The sequence below is a fragment of the Formica exsecta genome, unplaced genomic scaffold (assembly GCF_003651465.1).
Source record: "Formica exsecta isolate Colony F162 unplaced genomic scaffold, ASM365146v1 scaffold148, whole genome shotgun sequence".
In the NCBI taxonomy this organism is placed as follows: Eukaryota; Metazoa; Arthropoda; class Insecta; order Hymenoptera; family Formicidae; genus Formica; species Formica exsecta.
In genome coordinates, this window is record NW_021848810.1 from 430,528 (window position 1) to 456,676 (window position 26,149).

The 26,149-nt window shown below is 32.8% G+C and overlaps 1 protein-coding gene across 2 annotated transcripts; it reads left to right on the forward strand.

The window, feature by feature from the left end:
* The first annotated feature begins 11,578 nt into the window (after positions 1-11,578).
* Positions 11,579-18,877, forward strand: LOC115246335 (fatty acyl-CoA reductase 1-like). Of its 2 annotated transcripts, XR_003885653.1 has the most exons (10): positions 11,579-11,916; positions 12,133-12,381; positions 12,706-12,851; positions 13,009-13,118; positions 15,956-16,148; positions 16,619-16,867; positions 17,013-17,189; positions 18,059-18,139; positions 18,251-18,406; positions 18,519-18,877. XR_003885653.1 is itself a non-coding variant. In XM_029825077.1 (9 exons), exons 1-9 carry the CDS (start codon positions 11,704-11,706, stop codon positions 18,330-18,332), a joined length of 1,500 nt encoding a protein of 499 aa, XP_029680937.1. In that variant the 5' UTR covers positions 11,579-11,703; the 3' UTR covers positions 18,333-18,551. The 2 variants fall into 2 exon arrangements, 1 of the variants encoding a protein (XP_029680937.1); XM_029825077.1 differs by having other exon boundaries at positions 18,251-18,551.
* The last annotated feature ends 7,272 nt before the right edge of the window (positions 18,878-26,149 follow it).

The following is a 26,149-nucleotide window of genomic DNA, read 5'->3' on the forward strand; positions in this document are numbered from 1 at the left end:
TCTTTTCACAAAGTTTCATCGAAATCGGAGACGGGCCCTTTTCGGAACTTTATCCAAAAAAAAATATTAAATTAAAAAGAATATATATTAAATTTAAAAAAATAATTTAAAAAAAACACGTTTTTTTTCAACTGTTTGTCTATTAAAAAAAGAAACGGTTTTTTTACATTTCTACTCAATTGCACATTTTATCTTTTGTCTATTGTATAAATATATCTTTATAATATGTTAATACATCTGTATAAGATGGCAGCGAGAAAACTGCAGTAATCTTCTCCGTCGATTGTGCGTAACAAACATCGCGCCGATATCGAATAATCGCGACTTTCTAATTATAAATCGCGCAATTAGCTGCCATAAAAGTGCCAGCAATTTTCGCGGAACACTGTATTGCGAGATAATAATTGAATCCGTTGCGAGATTTAATCTGCTATACATAGCGTACAGTTACTTATGCACGAAATATGCGGAAATGACGTTCGTCATTTTGCCGGTCGCTTTCAACTTTCAGAAAACGATTGTCGCTAATCCTTAGCATACAATAATGTATGTAAATATACATATACAGGGTGTCCCATAATTCGCGGATCACCCGCCATGTGCAGGTAGAGCACACGGTTTCATGTGCTCTACCTGCACATGGCAGGTGATCCGCGAATTATGGGACACCCTGTATACAATCGACATTTAAAATATACGAGTCATATAAATCTATAAAAGCTATAATAGCTATAAAGTCGCTATATAATAACATTAAAAAGAATTATAAATTGTGAAGTTTCACTTTTTTAACTGCATTAATTTTATTTTGGATATATTATTATAATAGATAAATCTCGAGATTTATACTACTCGGTTATCAGAAAAAAAAAATATTGATCAAATCAATATATTTTATTTTATCCATTATGTGACAAGAGAGAAAAAGAATCAAGGTACATGTAATTAATTCCTGTAATTAATTTTGCTTTTGATCCGGTATCAAAGGGGTTAAAAAACTATACATAGCGTTTGTATACACATAGTGGTAAAAACAGCGCTGACACATTTATTCAACCGAAAGAACTTATCGAAGTTTCTCGAGAATTAAAAATTGACGGGGTTTAAATCGGGGTGCCGCGCATTTCCTGGACAGAACTCCCTACTTTACGCTCGACAGGTCAACCGGTTAGATAATGGGATTGATCCTCCCCCGAGGAGGAGAACGAAGCACGAGTAGTGAAGCTGTCAGGGAAAAGGGATGACATTTTGGCCCCAGACACGTCAACGGCGCGCATCGCAGGCCCTTTGATCGCGCCGATAAACTGACGGGAGGAGGTTTTCGTGTCGTTGTTTCCACGGTAATCTGATTAGATCAGAGCATTCACACCATTTTTCGAAGATTATCAAAGCATCATTAATTTCCATGATAATTCATAGCTTGTGTTTTATCGGCCTTGGAATATTTCTATTATCATTATTCATTATATTCTACTTTTCCATCGTATATCAAAAATGTATCTCTTTTTTTTTCAATCGAATATACACGAGTTGTCGCAAATTACTGCATAACTATTATTATCTTGACATTGAAATAACTTTCTTCTTCCTACTTTGGCCTATAATATTTATAAGCCAAAAAAAACGGATGTTTCTGATACATGATATACACACATTTACATCAAACATAATATTGCGTACATTTATTGTTATAATATATTTAAAGTCGATGATATTTTGAAATATCAAGAAAAAGTCTATGAAAGAAAGAAGCAGAACGACAAAAAGGATATAAAAAAGCGTTGTTTTCTCTCTCTCTCTCCCTCCTCCCCCTCCCACCCCCTCTCTCTTTCTCTCTCTCTCCTTCCCTCCTTCCCCTCCCCCCCCTCTCTCTCTCTCAGATCACTTTAAACGTCTTTATGAGTTTCGGCTGTTAACATGACCGTCAGAGCAGGTACGGCCTTTTTTCGGTGCCTGATTTTCCGGTATCTGCGGGATCTCTGAAGTGGCTAGCGTTTATCCATGGAAGACTGATGAAGCTATGATTGAGGGAACGAGGAGGATAAGCAGGAGAAAACACGGCACTGCGACCGAAGAAGCACCGCCGTTCTCGAAGATTTGTGCGTTTGGAACTCGCCTGGGCAAATGATTTTTCTCCGGCGCGAGAAGTCATTCCGGAGATGATCGCAAGCGTAGATTGGATCTTTCTTTCTTCTGACAAATATTTAAACCGTTTCATGAATGAACCAAAGTTTGGCTTCAAATATCCAAAAAACCAATCTTTTTTCTTTTTCAGACTTAACAAAACATTTCAATTATTTAAAGCTTTTAACAATTCCTGCAGTTACAAGCAAATCCTGAATTGTACAAATAAAAGCGAAATATACTTTTTAGAAAAACTTAAACAAGAATATATTCTTTATTGGTTAAATCTTTATTATTTCAAAATCGTAAAGTAATACCATCGTGCAATAACGAAAGTAAATAATTGAGCTTTTTTATTGTGCAATTATTGATAGAAATAATTAAAAGCTACCAATATAAACGATAATATCAATGAATAATTAAATACATTACTAGTCTTACAATATATATAATTATAACAAATAATTAAATGCCGCTAATAGCTATAACTATAGAAATGAAAGAGACAAATTATTCATTATTTCATCAAATTAAATAAAATGCATGACGTAAGGAAAACGGGCTAATTGAGAGCCTCGCGCGATAAGCAATGCGCAAATCTCTTTATAATTAATTTTTTTATTATTGAAATGAACGTTTCGGTCCTATATTTCAGACCATTCTCAGCATTAGTGAATTGCAAAAAATGTATACAATATGGATTGTCAAGTTTGAGTAACGAAGATACTAATCATGAATTCGCATGGGATAATGTGAAAATTTTGAACAAAAAGCGTATACATATACGGAAAGCATCTTATGTCAGAGATGATATTCATTAGACAACAAACTAATAGTTTAAACTTACAAAGCGATATAGAGAACTTACACCATGCATATCTCACGTTCGTGGAGAATCTACCAAAAATTTAAAACGAGCGCGTGTTCCACTGCATTAATCATATATATCACCGTTTTGCAATATTCTGAATGTTTATTTGTACGTCAATAATGTCAGACGACTCGATGTAGCTGTCATTTAAAGTAATCGTCAGTTGCGTCTCGCTCCTCGTGCTGGACTTGCGGTATCTCGTCCAATGAATATAGTGAATTGCCTCATCCAAATAATTCCGATTCTCATATTAACGACATTAATTATTAAAGGTACGCACAATTGCAATGGTCTTTACTACCCTAAATCATACCCGAGTGGAAATTTAAATTCGCCGGCATCCAGCCATTAACTAGCCAATACGTGTCTTATATTGCCCCTGTCTAGTAATGTAACGCTTAGAACGTCTAGCTACTCGACAAATAAATTGTCTCATAGCAAACTTAGGAAAATTAGTCCTGGGCTAGATTAAAAATATATATAAAAAGAAATTTCAATTTTTCTTCACTGATTTATTATTTAATTGCTACATTTTTATTAGATATCTGCGGTAATTCCTGAGAAATATATTATATGGAGATGTAATTATATTAAATTTCGTCATTTAAAATTTCTACGTCACCGAGGATTTGAACTTGGTAATACCCCATGATTGACAGTCCTTCACTTTATCCACTACGCTATCAAGTATTTGTAATAACAAAAATTTAAATTCTCCTTATATGTTATAACATAATAAAAATAAAGATAAAATACGAAGTTAAAAATTTTTTCGTATTACTAAATAATATTTAATACTTTAAAATTTTAAATTAAAAATATATTTAAAGTTTTATTCGGCTGTTATGTTGCTACGAGTATATAAAAGTTACCTATCCTATTAACTGATCAATATGAATCATACAGTAATAATTTTTAAAATCACATTTCCAATATAATAGAATGATGAAACTAACATGAAAAAACATGAAAGAACTATTCAAGAATAACATAACGTTTTCGAATGTTAACAAATTTTCAATTAGTAGTAGCTAGACAACGGCTGGCAAACTTTTTAAAACTTTCCAGCGCTATCTCTATTCCAATATTTACAGTGCAGAGGCTAGAAAAACATTAGATAGCATTAGATATTTTCAAATTGCATTTATAATGTTTAATGGCTAGATAATCACTAGACAATCATTAGAAAAATTATGCAAGAATGACATAACTTTACTTTTCAAATGCTAACAAATTTTTAACTAATAGTGGCTAGACGATGGCTAGGTAATTTTTAAAAGTTTCTAGCGTCATCTATTCTAATATTTACTGTGCAGGGGCTAGAAAAGTACTAGATAGCGAAGAATTATTCATAAATTATAGCTAATACAAAGCTAGTCAATGGCTAGGTAAAATATCTAGCCTGCGTTATACAGCCATTAACTGTAAAATAACATTGGCTAGATCAATTTCCACTCGGGATATATATGTACTCTTTACGGCTGGTATCGGAAGGAAGCGGAATGCGCTCATCCGTCGAGGGAGTTACTAATAAATGTCTTTGACAAATGCACACACGTTTAATTCTATACTTCATACGTAGGTTATATAATTGTATTTCTATTTTTGTTTCTTGTATTATTATCTTCGTTACTCAATCAAACTTGGCAATCTACATTGTATACATTTTTTGCAATTCATAGATGCTGAAGATGGTTTGAAATATAGGACCGAAATGTTCATTCCAATAATAAAAAAATTAATTATCAAGAAATTTGCGCACTGTTTACCGCGCGAGGCTCTCAATTAGCCCGTTTTTCTTACGTCATATTTATAATCAAAACCTTTTTATTGTAAATAAATAAAAAGCTAACAATGGAAGAAATAATTAGAAATACATGTATTATGTTGATAAAACATTATTTTTATATATGTATATATAAAATTATCACGCGCATATGATAGTGGAATAAATAATTAAGTGTTGAGAATATTACGATATAGTATTACTGATTACCTCGCAACGCAATATTCGTACCTTTACGTTACAGAATCATTTCCGAATTGGATAGCGGAAGGGGAGAAAAAGAGAGAAAGAGAGAGAAGGACTGACAGGCAGCGATGGTTAAGGAGGGTTTAAGGGAGTTTCGGGACAATGCGAATCTGTAATTATAAGCGCGCCGGTCTTGTGCTTTCGCTCCTCTTTTTTCACGTAAAATCTCTTGCAGCCCTGTATTATCGCCTTAAATCAACAAAGCCGCTCTTCTGGTTCGAAGGTGGTATGGCAAAGGTACGGGAACGAAGAGAGAAAGAGAAAGGGAAGAGATGGGAAGGTTAAGGTTGAGAGGGAGGGAAGGGCGACCTGGAGCTACGAACGGGGCATACGCGAGGGGCTTTAATAACAGGTCTCGCTTAATAACCCACGTCCCGCACAGCTCCAAACTGAATGTCATTGCAGTAGATTCGATCATGTGACTCGGCACTTAATCGGCCAGAAGGCGTGTAATGATCGACTCTCTCTCTCGCAAGATAGCATAGAACCGGAAGATTCACCGGCGAGTCAGCGAACAATCGATTTGTTCGCCGGATTTTTGATCAAGTTGATCGCTTGACTTGTGATCAAGTGAATCGATTATAAATTTTTGTAAGAATTATGCAAGCATCTTTCGAGATTTAAATCGTACAATTCAGGATCTCCTTGAAACTGTAAGAATTAGAAGCTTCAGATAATTGAAATTTATAATTTATCGAGTTTTAATCGAGATGACAATGAAACGTTATTTACTTATGCAGACTGTAAAATTATATCAAGTTCCATATGTACAATATTATATACTGTAATAACGCGATGTTTCTGTGTACGCATATGTCCATTTCAATTAAATAAGAAATTTTCTGGAAGAACTTTTACTCACTGTTTGTTCCACAATTCATCAATTTAATTAAAATTATGTTTTGATACCATTTAAAGTTTTTAATTTTTAGATACAAAAGAGATAAAGATTTTTTTGTGGAAACGTGCGTATGCTGTTTAAAACTTGAAGCGATTTCATTATAGTGTCTCCATCTAAATATAAATAGAATAAGCTCAAAATTTTCCAACGTCGATAATTTGTCAAGCATAAGTAGATTTTATTGCTAACGCACATTTCATTTATTATTGTTTAATTTATTATTGTATTTATAAATATTATTATGTATTTATTGATTATTATAAATTATTATTATCTACAGAAATTTAAATCCTGCTTAGATACATAAATTCCTACGTTATTTATACCTTCAACCGGATGATCATATATTCAGGAAAAAATAAACCAAAGTTGCTAATAATTAAAACTTGTTATAAAATAAAAGAATACTATTCGGACTATAGAAAAACTGTAAAAATTGTATTACATAAAAAAATAATGCAACAATTTATACTAGTACCGCATGGATTGCTATTTTACCGACAGGATCGAAAATCTCTTTGTCGATACTCATGTCACCGGCGAGGTTCAAATTTTTTAATGAACAATGGTTTAAACGATAATTGTTTCTTGATTGCTTCATCAAAAACAACAATTTTAAAACAGGAGCATTAAATTAATTTAATACTCTCCTTTTAAAATTAATATTTTTTGAAATATTTACAAAAAACGTAAAATTTATAATTTTCATTATTATAAACTCTTTTATTCTTAATTATTATATGTTGTGGATGTTTTATTATTTGTTCTTAATATGTATAAATATGTATTAATATGTATAAATATGTATAAATATGTATAAATATGTATAAATATGTATCAATATGTATAAATATATATAAATATGTAAATGTGATTTCTTTTCTCACTCATATTTATTTTATTATTTGCATTCGGAAATAATTGCTATTTTTAAAGAAGGTACAATTTTAGAACCCGATAGAAACAATTTAGGAGACTAGTTACTTAAATCGTACCTTTTACACTAGATCAAATAATCATGTAAAAAAATGTATAAAAAATTTGTTCAGGAATAATTCTGTAAAACTAGGATTAAGAGAAGTTTGAAGAGGGCGCGACTAGAGAAAGTGAGAGTGTGAGAGAGAGAGAAAGAATGAGCGTGAAAAGATATATCGAGAAGGAGGTTCGAGTAGGTTCTAGAAAAAAGGCTCTCGAAAGTGGTGATCAGTTGAGACAGAGAGAAATATTTTAGTTTTATTTGGTAGAAATAGATACTGTCTATTGAGCAGAGTTTTATTTTGGTTGTAATAGAAGGACTGATACACAGACCACAGACTGTTAAACATAGGCGTAATATTATTTTCTACGTATGGAAAATACACGTGTATAGAGAAAACCACGTGTTCGAGTTTTATTATAACCCAACAAAATTAATAATAATTCTTTACAAAAAGTTAAACATTTAATAGAAAGTGTTTTAAACATCAAGCTAAAATGTTCAATATTAACTTGCATACAAAGGATTATGTCCAGTTTCTTATTGAAGTTGGGCCCCCGATGAACGGCATTGATACATGGCTAAGATTGTAAGCATCAAAATAGAATTAAAAAGTTTCATGGGCACAATCTTGTAAAATGAATCTCCTGAGTAGTAGAGCTGTCCAGAAGTTCGCTATTATGACCATGTACGTACATATATGATCCGTACGTTTGCCGGACTTCAATTAAGCAATTAAGACCTTTTGTTTCTTACTTCGTGAATACCTCCCTATCGATTAATATATGATTCATGATTGTTCACTCGGAGCCCAAATTGGGCATAGTGTTTTGTTGCTTCTTGTTGTAAACTCTTTCTACTTTTAGGGAATTTCAATAAATAAAATTAAGATATAAGCAAACATAATTTCAGTAATAGAATGTCAAAATATATTTTTTTTTTCATTTATAAATTTAACTTTTTCAATTTTTTTATGCAATAAACATTATCGTAATAAATTGTGATGAATATTTGTACATAAGTCAAATCTAGAAGACTTCAGGCATATGATACATATTGTCAAGATTACGAGCAATAATTACGAGCATAAATAATATTCAAAAATTTTTAGCTGTCAGTCTCATTATTCATTAACAAACAAAAGTTTGCCTGAGTAATCTTCAGTGAATAAAAAAATAAAAATTGCTAAACGAGATTCATAACTACACATTCCCAATTTTTCACGCGAAAATGAGGTAGTCCTACATTGTCAAATATTTTCCAGTTCAGTTTAAAGATAAATAGTAGAAAAAAAATAATTTTTGAACAACCATACAATATGGAATGGACTTTTTCACGCGGAAAATTGGAAACGCATATGAAATTGTATAATGTTAAACTTTTCATTTCGTGTTGAAAACATCGGAAATTGGACAGACATCTATTTGCATGGATAATCGCAAACCGACGTCAAACCATATTTATAGATCTTATTTATTAGTTTATTTAAAATTCATTACAGAGAGAGAGAGAGAGAGAGAGAGAGAGAGAGAGAGAGAGAGAGAGAGACAGAGAGACAGAGAGAGAGAGAGAGAGAGAGAATATTCAAACAACAGATTTTTTATTCGTTAATAACTTTTTAATTATTGATGCTAAATAAAAATTTTTGGGGATATCACTTAGGTAAATGTCCCAGTGGCCGGACACGTCCCAATATCCGACCACATCAAAAAAAAATATTTACCATTTATTTGAATAATTATGAATGAAAATAATAATTATTGTAAAAAAAAACACTGCGTCAATAACAAAAAGTAAGTATAAAAAATATATAAAAATTAAATATTCCTCTTCTAGTTCATATATTTACAATAAACATTTTTGTTCTATTATAACGATAAGGATCTTAAGGATGAACATTCTGGAGTCCTGAATTGGATTCCATCACTATAGTGTACATATAGGACGTGTATACTTGTGTACAGTTCACTGATTGACTCACGCGACATTCGCAGCCTATTTTCTCGAAAACTATTATAGCTAAAAAAAAATTGAATCATACCTTTTTTGTAGATGATTTAATAAACTCTTATTTTGATAATAACTACTTTTTTAATTAAGTTAATATTTTACGAGATATATGCAAAAAACCGAAAAAGTTCATCTATTTTTCAAGATGGCAGCGATAGCTCATCGTCAATCTTTCAGGACTTTTTAGACGTTCATTAGTAAGCCTAAATAAACATCTCTATAAATTTTCAAAACTTTTGGAATTATTTTTTTTATTTGCTTAAAACGGGCCTTCGTTGACTGGGCTATAATTAAATAATATGAAAATTGGATATTCAATTATATTTGTGAATAAATAATTGAATATCTAATTTCAAAAATTAATTAGAAACTCTCTTTGACAAAATCCATCATAAAAATCATAATTAAAACGATATTTTTAAGCGTCCGGAGACTGGTACATTAAAAGTACCAGTAGTCCCAATCGCCCGACGCATGTGCAAATAATAATGAAAAAAGATAATAAGAAAAACAAGTAGAGTTGTGCAAATTAGAAACTTGCACATTGCTTCCTCGTAAAAAATGAACCCTTTCACCGATATTCACCAAATTCAGTATCAACCATCCTTTAATAATACTCTATTCATGTAAAAAAATTTAATCCGATATCTCAAATTTAATAAGACTGTAAAAAATTAAAGAAATTGAAGAAAAGAAAACAGATAAAGCTGAAAATGATACAAATAGAAGAAAAAATATTTTACGTGAACAAAAAAAGTCATTAAAAAAGTGTCAAATAAAAATTAAACTTTATTTAACTAATTATATTATTATGTATTATTATTCGGTCTGTTATCTGCATGTTGTTAAGGAATTTAGCTTGTAAATTAAATGCTCTATTTTATGTTTCCAGGTTATGCAACAAATTATTTTTATAATTTTTGACAAAAATAAAATATCATTAAGTATAAATACCAATTTAAATTAGAATTGTATTTTGTCATTAAATATCTATTTATATCAATATTTCTCGTCAGCATACTAATTTTCTAGTTATGGTCGGACATTGGGACAAAGTTATGTCCGGACACTCTGGGCTATAATCTATTTCAGTTGTCCGGCCGCTAGTACATTGGCGCGTTCCATTATTTATGTAAATATTTAACTAATAATTGATATGTGGCTTCAAATAATCTTTCCCTGCTTAAGGGAATCTTATGCTTTCGATTGAATGCAAATATTTATATTAAGAATCTTTCTAATATTATAAATTATATTATTTGTGACGAACTACGCTTAAACGTCCGGCCACTGGGACATTTATCTTATCTTGTTTTCGTTCATAATATCTAATAAAAGTTACCTATTATCGCATTCTTGTATTTTGATTCGATAATCTGTCACGCGTGTGAAATCAACTCATTCTAAGAGGAACTTTATATTACACTATGTTTGCGATACTCTTTTCGTTTTTTACATTTCTTTCAAATTCAATATCTTTAAAATCGGAAATGGAATACATATCGCATTTTCTTGTTTTTCTTTATTTTTGAACAAAAATTTAATTTTTAATCGCGTTGTTTTTTGAAATTATAACATCACACTGTATTGGTCTGTCGTTACATTATCGAAAGAAATATCCTCTAATGTTACGCGATTGCAATTATTAATAATTAATTAATTCTGTGCGTAACGAACGAATGCGTAATGCAATAGTCAAATTGAAAGGTTAAAAAGATACGTGTTTAGAATATATACGTGCACACACAGATAGTGTAAGGAAATTAAATGTATGAAACCGTAGTTTCAAATTACTTACTGCATAAACATAATTTGATTATACACATGCTCCCATGTTTTTTTATATTATCTCATATAATGCTTATGTTTCTTTTTTTAGTTGTAATATAATAACAGTACATAAAAATTGTATAATATTTACACAAACAAATTAAAGTAGTAATTTCCGATTACAACTTATCGCTAATAATTAAAAGATGAAATAATCTGACTTATATAGTTAAAAAGTACAGAAAAAGTAATTAATTGATAAAAATATACAAGGCACATGTAATATCTCCAGAACGCGAAAATACAGTACAAACTTTCACATTACTATTCCAATTTTGATTGCATATTACTATTTTATTATTATTTATACAATATTATTATTTACAGCCTACGTTAGAGCTGAATAATTGCAGTACATGAAAGGAGAAATTAGAACTACTTATTAACTGCTCATTTTTCCGAAATGAATAAACTGTTGAAAATTGAAAATTCAACGCTTTACGATTATATAATCGCTGTACAAGATTATACAATATTTCTTTTGCCATGATTTAAATTATCTATTATTATTAATATTATTATTAATATTATTAAAACCCATACTTACGCTTATCACTTTTACTGAAGAGGATGGTATAATAAAATTATAATTCTGCATAATTGTTTATACAATACTTATACAATAAATTATCCAATGCTTTGTATAATTTAAATAAATTACACATTGAATGCCGAATGAATTGCATATTATAATGTTATGCCATTATTCACTCCACTATTGATAAAGATATATAACTGTATGCATTGTATAAGTTTGTTTTTTGCAGCTTTAACCTGCAGCGTTTCCTGTTTATTGATACGTATAATTCCATTCACATGCTTAGCCTTACTATTTATAATTTAAAGTCTGACATTTGTACAGTAACGATATCGACTTGAAAAAGACAACAACTTTTTTAAGTTCAGTTTTGTTGTTGTTTTGTTCATAATATTGTTTGGTTTGCTTTATTTTAATAACGATGGATAAGAATACAATTAATCCAACCAAATCGATTCCGGCATTTTACATTGGACAAAGTATATTTTTGACAGGCGCGACAGGATTTTTAGGCAAAGTGTTCATCGAGAAGATACTGAGATCTTGTCCGGATATTCGAGAAATATTTATATTAATGCGTCCGAAAAAAGGACTGAGCTTTAACGAAAGACTCGAAAAAATGTTAAACTTACCGGTAAGTTAGATATAGAAATGAATATTTTTTACAGCGCTCAAATTCAGCCACTCAATATTTCTTTAAAAATTGTTATAACATATTAATATATAAAAAGAATTTCTGAATAATTTTTATTCTAATGTTATTTTAATAAAAAATTAATTTTTATGTAAGAATATCTAAACATTATGGCAAACTTTCTTATAAATACTATATAATATTTTTTTATTTTAGTTATACGATAAATTACGAAAAGAGCAACCTTCAAATTTTAAGAAATTAATTCCAGTTTCTGGTGATACCAGTCAAGAAAATTTGGGTTTGTCGGCTGTCAATAGACAAATGTTGATTGAAAGAGTCACTATAATAATTCATAACGCGGCAAGCGTGAAATTTAACGACAGCTTAAAGTACGCCATTTTTACTAATACCAGATCAACGAGAGATATATGTATCTTAGCCGAAAGTATGAAGAATATAGTAGTAAGTCAACATATATTGATTCTGCATTTGCATATTCATGATAAATTATTTTATTGTATTTTATTATGTAAATGATCTTACATAGAGTTTTATGCAATATACTAATGTTATCATTATAAAATTATTTTTAGAAATTTTTTCATAACGTACATATATCTTTCAAGGTTATGTATATTCGAGGTATTTTAAACAGATGTTTTTCTACATAAGAGCCGTACTAATTTTTTAATTATAAACATGCCTCATTTTTTTGCTATAAACTCCTTACTTATAGTATTTTGAACAAGGCACAATTTCAATATTAATTGTATTTACCTGTTAAAGGCCCTAGTATGTGTTGGCACAGCATATACACATTTGGATCATCCGTTTATAGAAGAAAAAGTGTATCCACCTATAGCCGATTGGCGGAAAATGATCAAAGTGGCCGAATCATTGGATGAGCATACTTTAAATGTTTTTACAGCTAAGTGAGTGTGAAACATAAATCTAATATGTCATACGTATGTAAATTTTAAATATGTGTTAATAAGAAAAAGGAATTATTCTTTTCTATTCATATTATACTGTTACAATAATTTTCGAGTTTTTGATTTATTAGCCATATTTATTTAAAATTATATATAGATTCTTGGATAATATTCCCAACACATATATATTCTCGAAAAACTTAGCGGAGGGTGTAATACAGGAATACTCTTCATCCTTGCCTTGTGCAATTGTGAGACCATCCGTGGGTACGTAGGTTTTGTCCTGAATATTAGAATGAGATAGAGGAACAAGACATAAATTTTTCTTTCTTTCTCTAATGCTGTTTAAACAAGTTGAAAATTTGCCCCACTTTTTATTTTATACCAAAAGTCTTAAAATATAATATTTGTATTGGTATATATTTTATTAAATATAGTATATATACAGGGTGTCCCAGATCATTGGGGACAATACTCGTGTGCAGATAGAGCAGAACAAACTGAGTCGAAAAGTCCTCTATCATATCTTTTTATAATGCTTAATAAAGGAGTTATTATTGAGTAAAATCTGGCCAATCAGCGCCGATCTTTAGCCGGGCGCACGTCGGTGAGCTGCGCGCCTGGTAGTATGCGGCAGCACACACTTCACGTCGCACGGCTCACCGATGTGCGCCCGGCTAAAGGTTGGCGCTGATTGACCAGACTTTATTCAATAATAACTCCTTTATTAAGCGTTATAAAAAAATATGATAGAGGACTTTTCAACTCAGTTTGGTCCGCTCTATCTGATATACGAGTATTGTCCCCAATGATCTGGGACACCCTGTGTATGTATACTATATGTATATAAGTATATACAATGCATACATATACATATACAGGGTATCTTACAACCTCCGTACAATATTTTAGTAGCATATTCTAGAGGTAAAATAGAGTAAAAAATTTTAATACAAAAATATCGAGGCTACAATAGTTTTTGAGTTATAAGTGATCAAAGTTTGCCAATAATATTGCGTAGAATTTGCGCCCTCAGGCTCGTAACTACATTTACACATGTATTGATCTGTCATCTGTTATTGCTGACAGATAAAATAAATAAATTTATTTCCACAAAACTTCTCCGCGCGATCAAAACAAAAATAAACTTCGTTTCTTAAATTTGTGAAAATATAATATTAAGTTTATATTTCTATTTAAATATAATAATTAATCAATCATTCAAATTATTATTTAAGAAAAAATTAAATATTTTACGTACAACATTTATCGTTCGTTAATATCAGCTGATCGCCATACATGGTATTCATACACATAAGAAACAATAAAATCAACTGTGCAATAAAAATCAATATTACCTGATTTGTAAAATCAATAACAGATGACAGATCGGTACGCGTGTATGTGTAGTTACGGATCTGAGCGCGCGAGTTCTATACTCCGTCCAAAGAAAGAATAACATCGGTCCGCGAATAGGCGGGCAAAGTGGGAAGAACATGGTGACATATTCAGTACCGTATACGTAGATCTTAGAACATATATAAATGGAAGGGGAATAGCAGGCTGAAAAGTGTCGGAAGGAAGTGAGGAAAGAATCGTATTTGCCTCTCTCTTGTGAGTAACTACACATACAAGCATCGTGTCTGTAGTATACATACTTTTGTGTACACACACATGGCCGCGCATGCGCACTTTTGAGCAGAGTAACTCATAAGAGAGAGGCAACTATGATTTTCTTTCTTACTTCCTTCCGACATGTTTTTCTATCGGGAAACAAAGGCATTCCCCTTCCATTTATATATGTTCTAAGACGTAGATACGGTTTCTGTGGATGGAGACCTGCGCGAAACGGACGAGTTTTCGTCCGACCCGATGTTATTCTCTCTTTGGACGGAGTACACGCGATATCATTGGCAAACTTTGATCGCTTATAACTCAAAAACTCTTGCAGCCTTAAAATTTTTATATTAGAATTTTTGACTTTATTTTATCTCTAGAATACACTATTAAAGTATTGTACGGAGGTTGTAAGACATCCTGTATATGCATAAACACATATACACGCACACAGACATGAATGAAATAAACAAATAGAAAAAGCGCGGAAAAAATATATGCATCCAGATTTTAAATTTTACAAATACTTAATATCACATTTATGTTAACGCCAGGATTGGGAAGTAACGCATTACTTGTAACTCCGTTACTGTTACAATTACTTTTTTTCGGTAACTGTAACGGTAACGGCGCTACAAATTTTGTTTGTAACGGAAAAAGTAACTTCGTTACATTTTTCGGTAACGAGTAACGAATTTAACAGTTACTTTTACCATTACTTTTTTCGAATTTACTCGGTATAATTTTCATACAAAGGAACGTAATGATACGAGTATTCCAATACTCGTTGGAATACAGTATTACATGAAAGCTCTTTTTAGTATCTTTGTTTCTTTCTACTTTGTAAGGCGAGTAGCACATATAAAATAATGTTCAAAAATTTTTAGTGTGAATTTTTAGTGTTTAATTTGATCCTGTATTAAACAAAATTGTATGTAAAGTATTGTATGTATTACTATAGTTGTATTGTATATAAAAAAAATAACGGAAATTGTAATGACTCGTTACTTTTTGAATAACGGTAACGGTAATGAGTTACTTTATAAAATTGATAACAAGTAACGATAACGAGTTACTTTTTAGAAAAAAGAACGGTAACGATAACGAGTTGCTTTTATAAAGTAACTTTTCCAACCCTAGTTAACGCTTCTCTCTTTTTGCTGCATTTGTATATATAATAGTTAATTATATAAATATTATTTAAACGTAAAACAACTTATTTAATTATTATAACATTACTTGAAAAATAGTTTATTTGGTTATTATAGATATAACAATAGATTTACATATTTAGATTTGCTTATCTAATAAAAAACTAAATTAAAGCAAAAATTGATGTTAAATTTTAAGGTTTATAATTCCTCTGCTTTTTCCATTTTCATTAGTAATGTACAAGAGGAAAGATAGTTAGTAATGTACAAGAAGATCTCTTACATTAGAATAATCTAATATAATAATAGTTCAAAAATATATATTACGTTTGTTAGTGACATGGTCGCTGAGGGATCCAATCCCAGGATGGATAGATAATTTTAATGGTCCAATGGGACTGATAACTGCTGGCGGAAAAGGAATATTGCGAGTAGCATATGCCAATAATTATACACAGCAAAACGACATACCAGTAGATACTGTCATCAACACTATAATCCTCGTAATTTGGAAGCTTGGATTGACAACGTATGATCATCAATTTATATATTAATAGATTGCATCTCTAGCTGCATTAAGATACAAATGGGAATTATTTTAATTTGAAACTGAATTTACGTTATGCTATCATTATTCAATTAGTTCTATTTTTTTTCCATTAAAGTTTAGAGAGTTAAAAAGTCACATATTTATTCTTGATTGAATTTATATATAATTTTCTTTCGGATAACATTGAACTGTAAAGTGTTTGATATAATTAAACATTTTTTTTATACATCAACATTCTTAATGCTTAATTCGTTATAATATGTTAAAATAAATTTTTTACCAGTTTGTAATAATATATCTTATGACATTCTCGCAATTTGATATTTGTCTAACAATAAGATATTTCTGAAACTTAATGCAATTTTCATAAAATCTTATAAATCTATACTTTTATAAAATCTTATTAATCTATACTGCGTTAATTAATTTACAATATTATCTACTGTTAGTTTCACACCAAAATCCACATGTTTTGTCGTAAACTGTACTTTCCCTGATGAAAAATGTATATCATTTCGAGATTTCTGCAACATAGCAACTAACATCTCGAAAAAGATACCATTCGAAGGTGTTTTGTGGATGCCTAGTACATTATTTACCGAAAGTTTAAATACGCATTATGTATTGACAATATTGTGGCATATTATACCAGCTATAATAATAGATTCAGTTTTAAAATGTTCGGGACGTCAACCTATGTAAGTACTAAACAAATTAAATTTTTGCACATTTCTTTACACTTGCGGTGGTTTTGCATTCAATCACCTCCAAATTCAATAATAACTAAAGCTGTACTATTGAGAATATAAATCGTCTAATGTAAATATATAATATGCAATAAAGGATATTAAGACTGCAGAGGAAAATGTATGTTGCCAACCGTGTTCTGCGACATTTTTCGTGCAACGAATGGAAATTTGATAACACACATAGTCAAGATCTAATGTCACTAATTCCATCTGGTAATCGAGAAATGTTCTCGATCGATCTTTCTGATGTAGATATAAAAGAGTATATTAGGTAGCTATATATATGAATATATAGCTTGACTTTCAATAAAGGAAAGAACCTAAAATCGATCCAAGCATATTGTTTTTGGGCTTTCATATCTAATGAAAGCACAAAAATATAGTTAAAAATACTCATATTCATAGATAATGAAGATACAGCTTTTAATTGCTGAAAGATAATGGTATACTGATTTACAATATTAGTCGGTTTTAATGTCTTTCCTCTAATGTTTACAATAAAAATAATTTTAGGGTGTAGTTCCGAAAAGTACTCACCCCCGATTTTTTTGAAACTCAGTATTCTTACGTATATTTTGATGCGCTGATTACGAATATCATAGTGAAAATTGGCGACTATTTGATTTTCATGGTAAAAACTATGAAAAACCCATAAAAATTATAGTTTTTTACGCTTATCTCAGTAAATACGGAAAATCATGATAAATGTTTTAGACAAAAGTTTTAGATCTCACAGAGATAAATATTTTATATCCTATTCATTTTTACCGTACGAGTGATAGTTTTCGACAAAAACGATGAACTCTAAATCTTATACCTGTCCTCCCATCTAAGCATGTACTTTGCAGTACATATACGATTCCACATGGGTTTGCAACTTTCCACGCAAAGCGAGATTCCACGCAAACCTATTTGTCTAGTTCTTTGGTAGTGGAGCCCCCCGCAGGGGGGCGATAATTTTTATGGGTTTTTCATGATTTTCACCATGAAAATCAAATAGTCGCCAATTTTCACTATGATATTCGTAATTAGCGCATCAAAATAGATAAGAATACTGAGTTTCAAAAAAATCGGGGGTGAGTACTTTTCGGAACTTTATCCTAATTTTAAACTATTTAATATTTATTTTATTGTTTGAAGGATTGGAGCAATAGGTATCAAAAAATATCTTCTCCGCGAAGACATGAATCGATTAGATGCAGCCAAAGCACATTGTAAAAGGTAAGCATAAAATATAAACGGAACATTGTTATTGTTTATATGTTAAATGTATTAATTGTTCACTTGTAAGATGTATTAATTTATTAAATGTAATAAATGTGTCTATTTTAGAATGAATCTATTCGTCGCAACATTTAAAACTATCATTGCTATTGGTATTCTATGGATGATATATAAGTGGATATGCTTTTAAAGCATATCATATAGTGATATTGTTGGCGCAGATTATTCTTTAAGTAAAACAAAATTATAATTCTTGGTTATTTGGTACGTTTATTATTTCATTTAAAGCTTTGCGCTCACTGATTGCTAATGTATTTCTTTCTTTTACGGTCGAGGCTGCCTGTACTCTACCCATGTAATTTCTCTTCCGTTCCAGACGCCAAATGAAATAAACCGCTTGTGTTATAATTCTACTTATTATTATATCCCAGCAAATATTATATAATATTCATTAAATATTCATTATTTGTGCAGTATCCGATAAATTTTAACATTAATACGTACAATTGAAGTGCTGATTGAACTGAATAGAATCTACTTCAAAAAATGTGTTATTATTGACTGCATATTTTATGTTGAAAAAGTACAAATTAAGCGCGCACGCAATAAATTTTTAATTAATAATTGTTTCTATTTAAATCGATCCCCCGCTTATATCGTCCATTTACATCGAATTATTTTTGATATTTTGCCAAAAACATTTGATACATATTTCCTTCGATATGTACAATGCATCGAAAATCTTTGAATAAAAACAATGTCATCAAATGCATTATTGTCTTTTCGCATAGATATAAATTATTTATCACCATATTATGCACAATATATTCCATGTAGGTATATTATTACATACAGACAATGTAATATATTACAAACTACACTGGTCAAAAAAATTATGGCATAAAAAATATTTGCCGAAAATTGGCCAATTTTGACTGCCGATCACTTCGAATTATCGTAGACGAATGATTTTTTTTTCAAAATGAAGTTTGAAGTCTCTACTTTAAGAATGTACCTCCATTTTTTGCATGCGATGCACCCCTACCTCTGTAACCCTTGAAATCTGAGGGCATGTTTGGCATACTGAAAATTGCAAAGTTTAACGGAATGCACGGACGTGAAAACATTTTTTTCATGGGCATCGCTTGCATCGTCATAAAGTTTAAATCTTCCACTTTAATTTGAAAAAAAAGCGAAGTCGCTACGATTTTTTTTCGCGAAGTTACAGCCCTTCAAAGTTGTTTTTGGCCTTTGGGCCAAGTACCGGCCGGCGGGTTTAATGACTGATCAAAACACGAGCCAGGAGCTGAAAAACGTGCACGCGCGCACGCGTGTGTGTCCACAAACACTTTTGCCATGGCTCCATTATGGCTTCCAGTCATTAAACCCGCCGGCCGGTACTTGACCCAAAAGTCAACGGTAATTTTGAAGGGCTGTAACTTTGCGAAAAAAAATCGTAGCGACTTCGCTTTTTTTCAAATTAAAGTGGAAGATTTGAACTTTATGACGATGTAAACGGCGTCCACGAAAAAAATTTTTTCACGTCCGTGCATTCCGTCAAACTTTGCAATTTTCAGTATGCCAAACATGCCCTCAGATTTCAGCGGTTATAGGGGTAGGGGTGCATCGCATGCAAAAAATGGAGGTACATTCTTAAAGTAGAGATGTCAAGCTTCATTTTGAAAAAAAATCATTCGTCTACGATAATTTTTCGCGAAGTGATCGGCAGTCAAAGTTGATCAATTTTCGGCAAATATTTTCTATGCCATAATTTTTTTGAGCAGTGTATTATTAAGTATTATGCGACATACAGATATGCAATGAGAATAAAGCAACGTCTATACATATAACGCTGTGTTTAAAATTTTTTATCCTTGCTTCAAATCAAACCACATAATCACACGCGAAAAAAATTACTTCTGCAAATTTGTCGTTTTTTAATATGAATTCTTTCTTCTTTTAGTGAATTTTATTAAATAAAATTAAGATACAAGCAAACACAATTTCAGTAATAGCATGTCAGAATATTTCTTTTTTCTATTTATAAATTTAACTTTTTCTATTTTTCTATGCAATAAATATTATCGTAATAAATTATGGTGAATATTTGCACATAAGTCAAATTTAGAAGACTTCAGGCATATGATACATGTCATCAAGGTTACGACCCTGAATAATCTTCAAAAATTTTTAGCTGTCAGTCTCATTATTCATTAACAAACAAAAGTTTGCCTGAGTAATCTTCAGTGAATAAAAAAATAAAAATTGCTAAACGAGATTCATAACTACACATTCCCAATTTTTCACGCGAAAATGAGGTAGTCCTACATTGTCAAATATTTTCCAGTTCAGTTTAAAGTTAAATAGTAGAAAAAAAAAAATTTTTGAACAACCATATAATATGGAATAGACTTTCTCACGCGGAAAGTTGGAAACGCATATGAAATTGTATAACGTTAAACTTTTCATTTCGTGTTGAAAACATCGGATGTTGGACAGACATATATTTGCATGGATAATCGCAAACCGACGTCAAACCATATATTTATAGATCTCATCTATTATTTTGTTTAAAATTCATTACAGAGAGAGAAAGAATATTCAAACAGATTTTTTATTCGTTAATAACTTTTTAATTATTGATGCTAAATAAAAATTTTTTGGGATGTCACTTATCTTGTTTTCGTTCATAATATCTAATAAAAGTGATCCATAATTGCATTCTTGTATTTTGATTTGATAATCTGTCACGCGTGCGAAATTAACTCGTTCTGAGAGAAACTTTATGTTATACTATGTTTGCGATATTCTTTTCGTTTTTTACATTTCTTTCAAATTCAATATATCTTTAAAATCGGAAATGGAATATGTATCGCATTTTTTTCTTTATTTTTGAACAAAAATTTAATTTTTAGTTGTTTTTTGAAACTATAACATCGCACTGTATTGGTTTGTTGTTATATTATCAAAAGAAATATCCTCTAATGTTACGCGATTGCAATTATTAATAATTAATTAATTCTGTGCGTAACGAACGAATGCGTAATGCAATAAGCTCAAGTTGAAAGGTTAAAAAGATACGTGTTAGAATATATAGATGCACACACAGATAGAGTAAGGGAATTAAATGTATGAAGCCCTAGTTTCAAATTACTTACTGCATAAACGTAATTTATTTATACACATGCTCTCGCGTTTTTTAACATATATTATCTCATATAATGCTTATATATATTTTTTTAGTTGTAATATAATTGTTACGTCCAGACTCGGGGAAGAATGAGTCGACGAAAAGGCGCAACAACTATCTTTTATTATCCCGAAGTCAAACGCCTCGTGGCGTTTGGAATCGGGTCGAACGAACTGACAGGTCCGAAAAACAAGTAAACGACTGAGTCGCTATTAAACTGTTTTCGGAAATTCGCTCGGCGGTCCCTTTTCGGCCAGAGAATTTAATCTCTTTTACGCGGGATGGGACCAAATGCGATCTTTCTACTAGGACTGAGTGGGGGTTAATAATGATTTATTTTGATTTTTAATTAACAAATATAAATTTATTCATTTTAAAATTAATGATAGGTATACATGATAATATAAAAAAAATAAAAATATAATATTCGTTTTCTTCTGAGTATGTGTGAATGTGTGTGTGTGTGTTAGTTCGCGGGTGTTACATTAATACGGAGGACATCAGTCAGAATGCAAGGGAAAGATTCTATTGTTAATATTTAGGTTCTGACTGGTTGATACAATATGAAGATTTAATTAATAAAAAAAAAAAAACCTGTGTGCGTGTGTGAGTGAGAAAGGAAATATGGAATCATGGAGAAAGAGAATGAAGGGGGATATATCGGTTTAATTTAATCCTGATAGGATGAAGCGGGTTCTAAGTCGGATAGTTCATTGCAGAACTCCTCTATAGCCTTTTCGAAATCGTTTGATTCCAAAAACTGCGGGGAAGAAGGGAGTGAATTATTCAAGAGGACTGTAGATAATGACGAGAATGATCTCGGGGAGGAAGGCGGTTCAGGAGAAGAGTTCGGGGGAATATATTGGGGAGTAGCTTGGAGAAAAATGGGGAGGCAAACTTGGAGTAATTAAGTCTTTAGAATGTGTGTAAGTGTGTGTAGACTTGCAATTGTGATCGTTAATGTTATTAATTATTCTAACGATTCTATTTGCTTTGGCTAAATTATAATTGATCTTAGCGATATATTGATTAGCTATCTTAATTGTTTGTGGATCAGCTCGAGCCAATGCTCTCCGAGTCCTGCGATAAACTCTGTGTATGTGCTTAGTTCGCGAATGAAGTCGCTTGATCGAAACACGCAAGGTGATCCTTTTCACTATAGAAAATGATAAGGTAATAATTTCTAATTGAAATTCGCGTGAAGAAAAATTGGTTGGTAGCGACTTAGTTTTAATCGGTGTTTTCTAGTGGGAAATATGAGGTTGGCGACTTTAGGCGCTGCTTCGGCTGGTTGGTTGTGGTTGATGATAGTTGAAAGATCCCGCTGATGGAAAACACTGATTTTCACAACTAACTCGCGAGTCACGAACCACAACGAGAGTACTCGGATTGGAAGTTGCAGAATAATAAATGCACTCGGATGGAGGATTGCAGAAATAAGAGAAATGATGTGTTCGCGAGTTCTCTTTTTATAATTTTCTTTTTGAGCGTATTCTAATTTTAAGAGTGGAAATCTTCCAAAACTTTGACGAATCAAATTTGCGCAGAAGTGGGTATTTTCCAATCTTAGCAAATTAAAAATGTGCCAGTGTCTTCGTTAGGCGGGATGTTTCTCCTACTTTTCACGTTTTACCCGTGGTGATCGTCCATTGGTGAGTTCGATATTCGTTCGAAGATTCCTTGCACGTGTTCAGATTAGAAAAAAGTTCTATTTTCCTATGATAATTTTTATTGCTATTGGTGCAGCTGTGTTTATTGAATATTTGTTGAAAAATTTTTATTATTATAGATGCAGCTGTTTGTTGAGTATTTTGTTAGACATTTTTATATTGTTATTGATGCAGCTGTGTTTGTTGGGTATTTTGTTAGAAAATTTTATATTATTTTGAGGGAACCGGCATGGTTTCATCTTTTACGTTGGTCTGTTTACTGAGCGATTCGTTTGTCTCACCAGCAGCTGGAGGTTTTATTGCCCCGTGAAAGAGATAGAATATTCTTTTCTTTCTTCTTCCCATTTTTTCCTCTGGTTATCATTGTCATTAGACAAATGTTGGGGAAAAACCCAACATTTGCAAAAAAAAGGAAATGGATTCCTTTCTTTCGCGGATAACTAAAGTATCGTAAGTTGCATGTGGTTTTGTGCATCTTGATTTTGCTTATTAAGAAGGAGGAAAGAGAAGGCGACCACCAAAACCCCCTTGTTTTTTTTTATTAGCTGTTGGTTGAAATACCGTATTTGTCTGCAGAATAATAAGCTTCATTTGCTCAAAATTGGATAGTTTATCACTAAATGTAGCATAGTGATCGCTTATTGGCTGCTGGAGTCGATAATATAATTCTTCTGTGATATATTTTCTAGCTCATTGTTCCTTCCTTTTTTTCAGATGATCGGGTAATATTTCTTTATATATATAATTTTTTTTTTATATCAGAAAAGATAGTTCTGCTTTTGTTATATATGTTATATATGTTGTTATATATGAATGTAACAAGCCGCTTTCGCGAGGCGGGCGACGGATAACTCGGTCGGGATCCTGGGTTCGTGAAAGTGGTATTGAGACACGAATGCGATTTGATGTTTGGTAGAAATGTACTTTATTGCATGTAAATGTGTGTTGGTACAGCGTGAGTGTATGTATAGGTGTACGAGGTGCGTGTGTGTATGTGCGAGCGAGACGAGTGGTAGTGACGAGTGCGTATAATATAGATGTGCGAGTACGTATAATGTATGTGTGCGAGCACGTATAAATTATAGGTGCGAGTACGTATGATGTATGTGAGCGAGTGTACAATGTATACTGTCGGTGTGCGAGTATGCAATGCCGGAGGGTGCATGCAATGCACCGCGATTGCGCGCAGCGCGATTCGCGAGTTCGGCGATGCGTACGAGTATCGATTCTTGATCGCGCGGCGTAAATCCGGCAGGAGCCGTTAGCGGTCGGGTGGTCCTTTGCGGCCGCGTCGGTGGGCGGTGGGCGGTCCTTCGACGCGGGTATCGATTTTGGATGTCGATCGGTGTCGCGGTAGGGTGCAGGTCGGCCCTCGGCGCGGGACTTATCGTGCCCGTAATAATGGCGCGTGGGCGCGTTAATGGCGGTGGCTAACGGTCTGTCCGGATGTGTAATTGTCGACTTGTAATTCGCGTATCTGGATCGCGGGTGGCGGAAATTAACATAAGAAATAACGTATATAATAATTATTTATTCGGCGGGCGGTTCTTCGATGCCCATGGTACACCTTCGGCGCGTACTTCGAATATCGATCTCGCGATCCACAAAAATTCCCTGTATTTCAAAATAAACCGAGTTGGGCGCCAAGTACAGCAGGCCGCACCATTCACGATAAACGCAACACCGAAAGACAATTGCGAGACCGATAATTAGCGCGACGGCAAAATTCCGCGGCTACTCAGTATACTCGAAATGGTAAAGGAGGAGGTTTGGGGGAGACGGGAGAAATCGTGAGAGTCGAGAACACGGTAACAATAACGAGTATTCGATAGTTAAAATAGAGATAACAATAATATATTAAAAAGAAACAAGAGTATAGAGCAGTTCGCCTAAATAATAGTCTTTGATGACAGTAGTTATTTTACAGGCAAATAAGATATATTATTTCCGCGGAGCTCGACATGACTGTGCGCAACAGTATCGAATTACCAGGCCTCTTACGTACTTTACTCTCGACTTTTCGGCCGCGGGGATTTCCGCCGTACGTGACTCATTCCGGCCGCGACAACTAAAGAAATCTCTCGAATGCGCCGGTAACTACTTTACGCACGCCCGGGAATCCGCTTCAATGCAACATAAATTTCCCGGTGATACGACTCGAATCGGTCTTTTAACACAGCTCGTGGTGCTGGAATGTGCCTCGATAATAATAACGACGACCTTTGCTTGAAATACGCCACATATATTACTCGGATGACTCGCGAAAATTAATAACGGGATCACAAACACCCGACAGAAACTCTGCCCGATATCGGAGAATTATGCTTTCTCCTCACTCTAATTACGCATAGCGTGTACAAGATAAATGCTAACAATACCCAGAAATAATACGGGAACTATCGATAACGACTGTGGTGTACGAGTCGTGCTACGCAATATTTTGCGCGATCCGGAATATCGATCGCGCGAGCGTGAAAATCCCGATACTTTACAACATGTAATAATTACAGACGCGAAAATAACATTAATGACCTGCGTCCTTCCTTAAAGCTCGCCGAACAGTGCCGAGCGAGAGTCCTGCAGGAGACACGCCGGCGCGATAAATTCCTGGGTATCCTGGACTCCCGCTCTCGGCTGTCGCTCTTCTCTCTTCCTCTTCTTCCGCCGGATGGGATCTCGCCGCTCGACCTCGTGCCGACAACCAACTCGCGGGCTCATCTCGAGCTTACATTTTCGATAACTATTACCAACAAAAGTCAGATCCCGTCGATCTGACGATTGGGCCGCTCTCTCCCTAAATTGGGAGGACGCAGGCCCCCGAAAAACCGCCCCCGATCGGTCCATTCGGCCCTTGTGACGGACATCTCAAAAACGTCACGTCACAACTCCCCCTTCCCAGGAGAGGATCGAGGAGGTCTTGGCTGGCGACGAGCGTCGACAGCCACCAACTTCTTGTTAATCAGCCGATTGAGTTTTTAACCTTATGCAACCCAGTTTGCTGTGCTTCTCTCTCTCTATTAATACCGCTACCCCCATTTCAGAGAAACGCCACTCGTCTGCGACCGCCCGAAAACAGGTAGCAGTAAAGTCACGACAGAAAGAAAAAGTTTCGTCTCCTAATGACCCCGAGACGGAGGAACAAAGGTT

Coding starts and splice junctions, on each gene's coding strand:
- LOC115246335 (XM_029825077.1), top strand. CDS start 11,704: ATGGATAAGAATACAATTAATCCAACCAAATCGATTCCGGCATTTTAC. Junction 13,119..15,955: donor AATTGTGAGACCATCCGTGG/GTACGTAGGTTT, acceptor TACGTTTGTTAG/TGACATGGTCGCTGAGGGAT. Junction 16,868..17,012: donor TGTTCGGGACGTCAACCTAT/GTAAGTACTAAA, acceptor TATGCAATAAAG/GATATTAAGACTGCAGAGGA.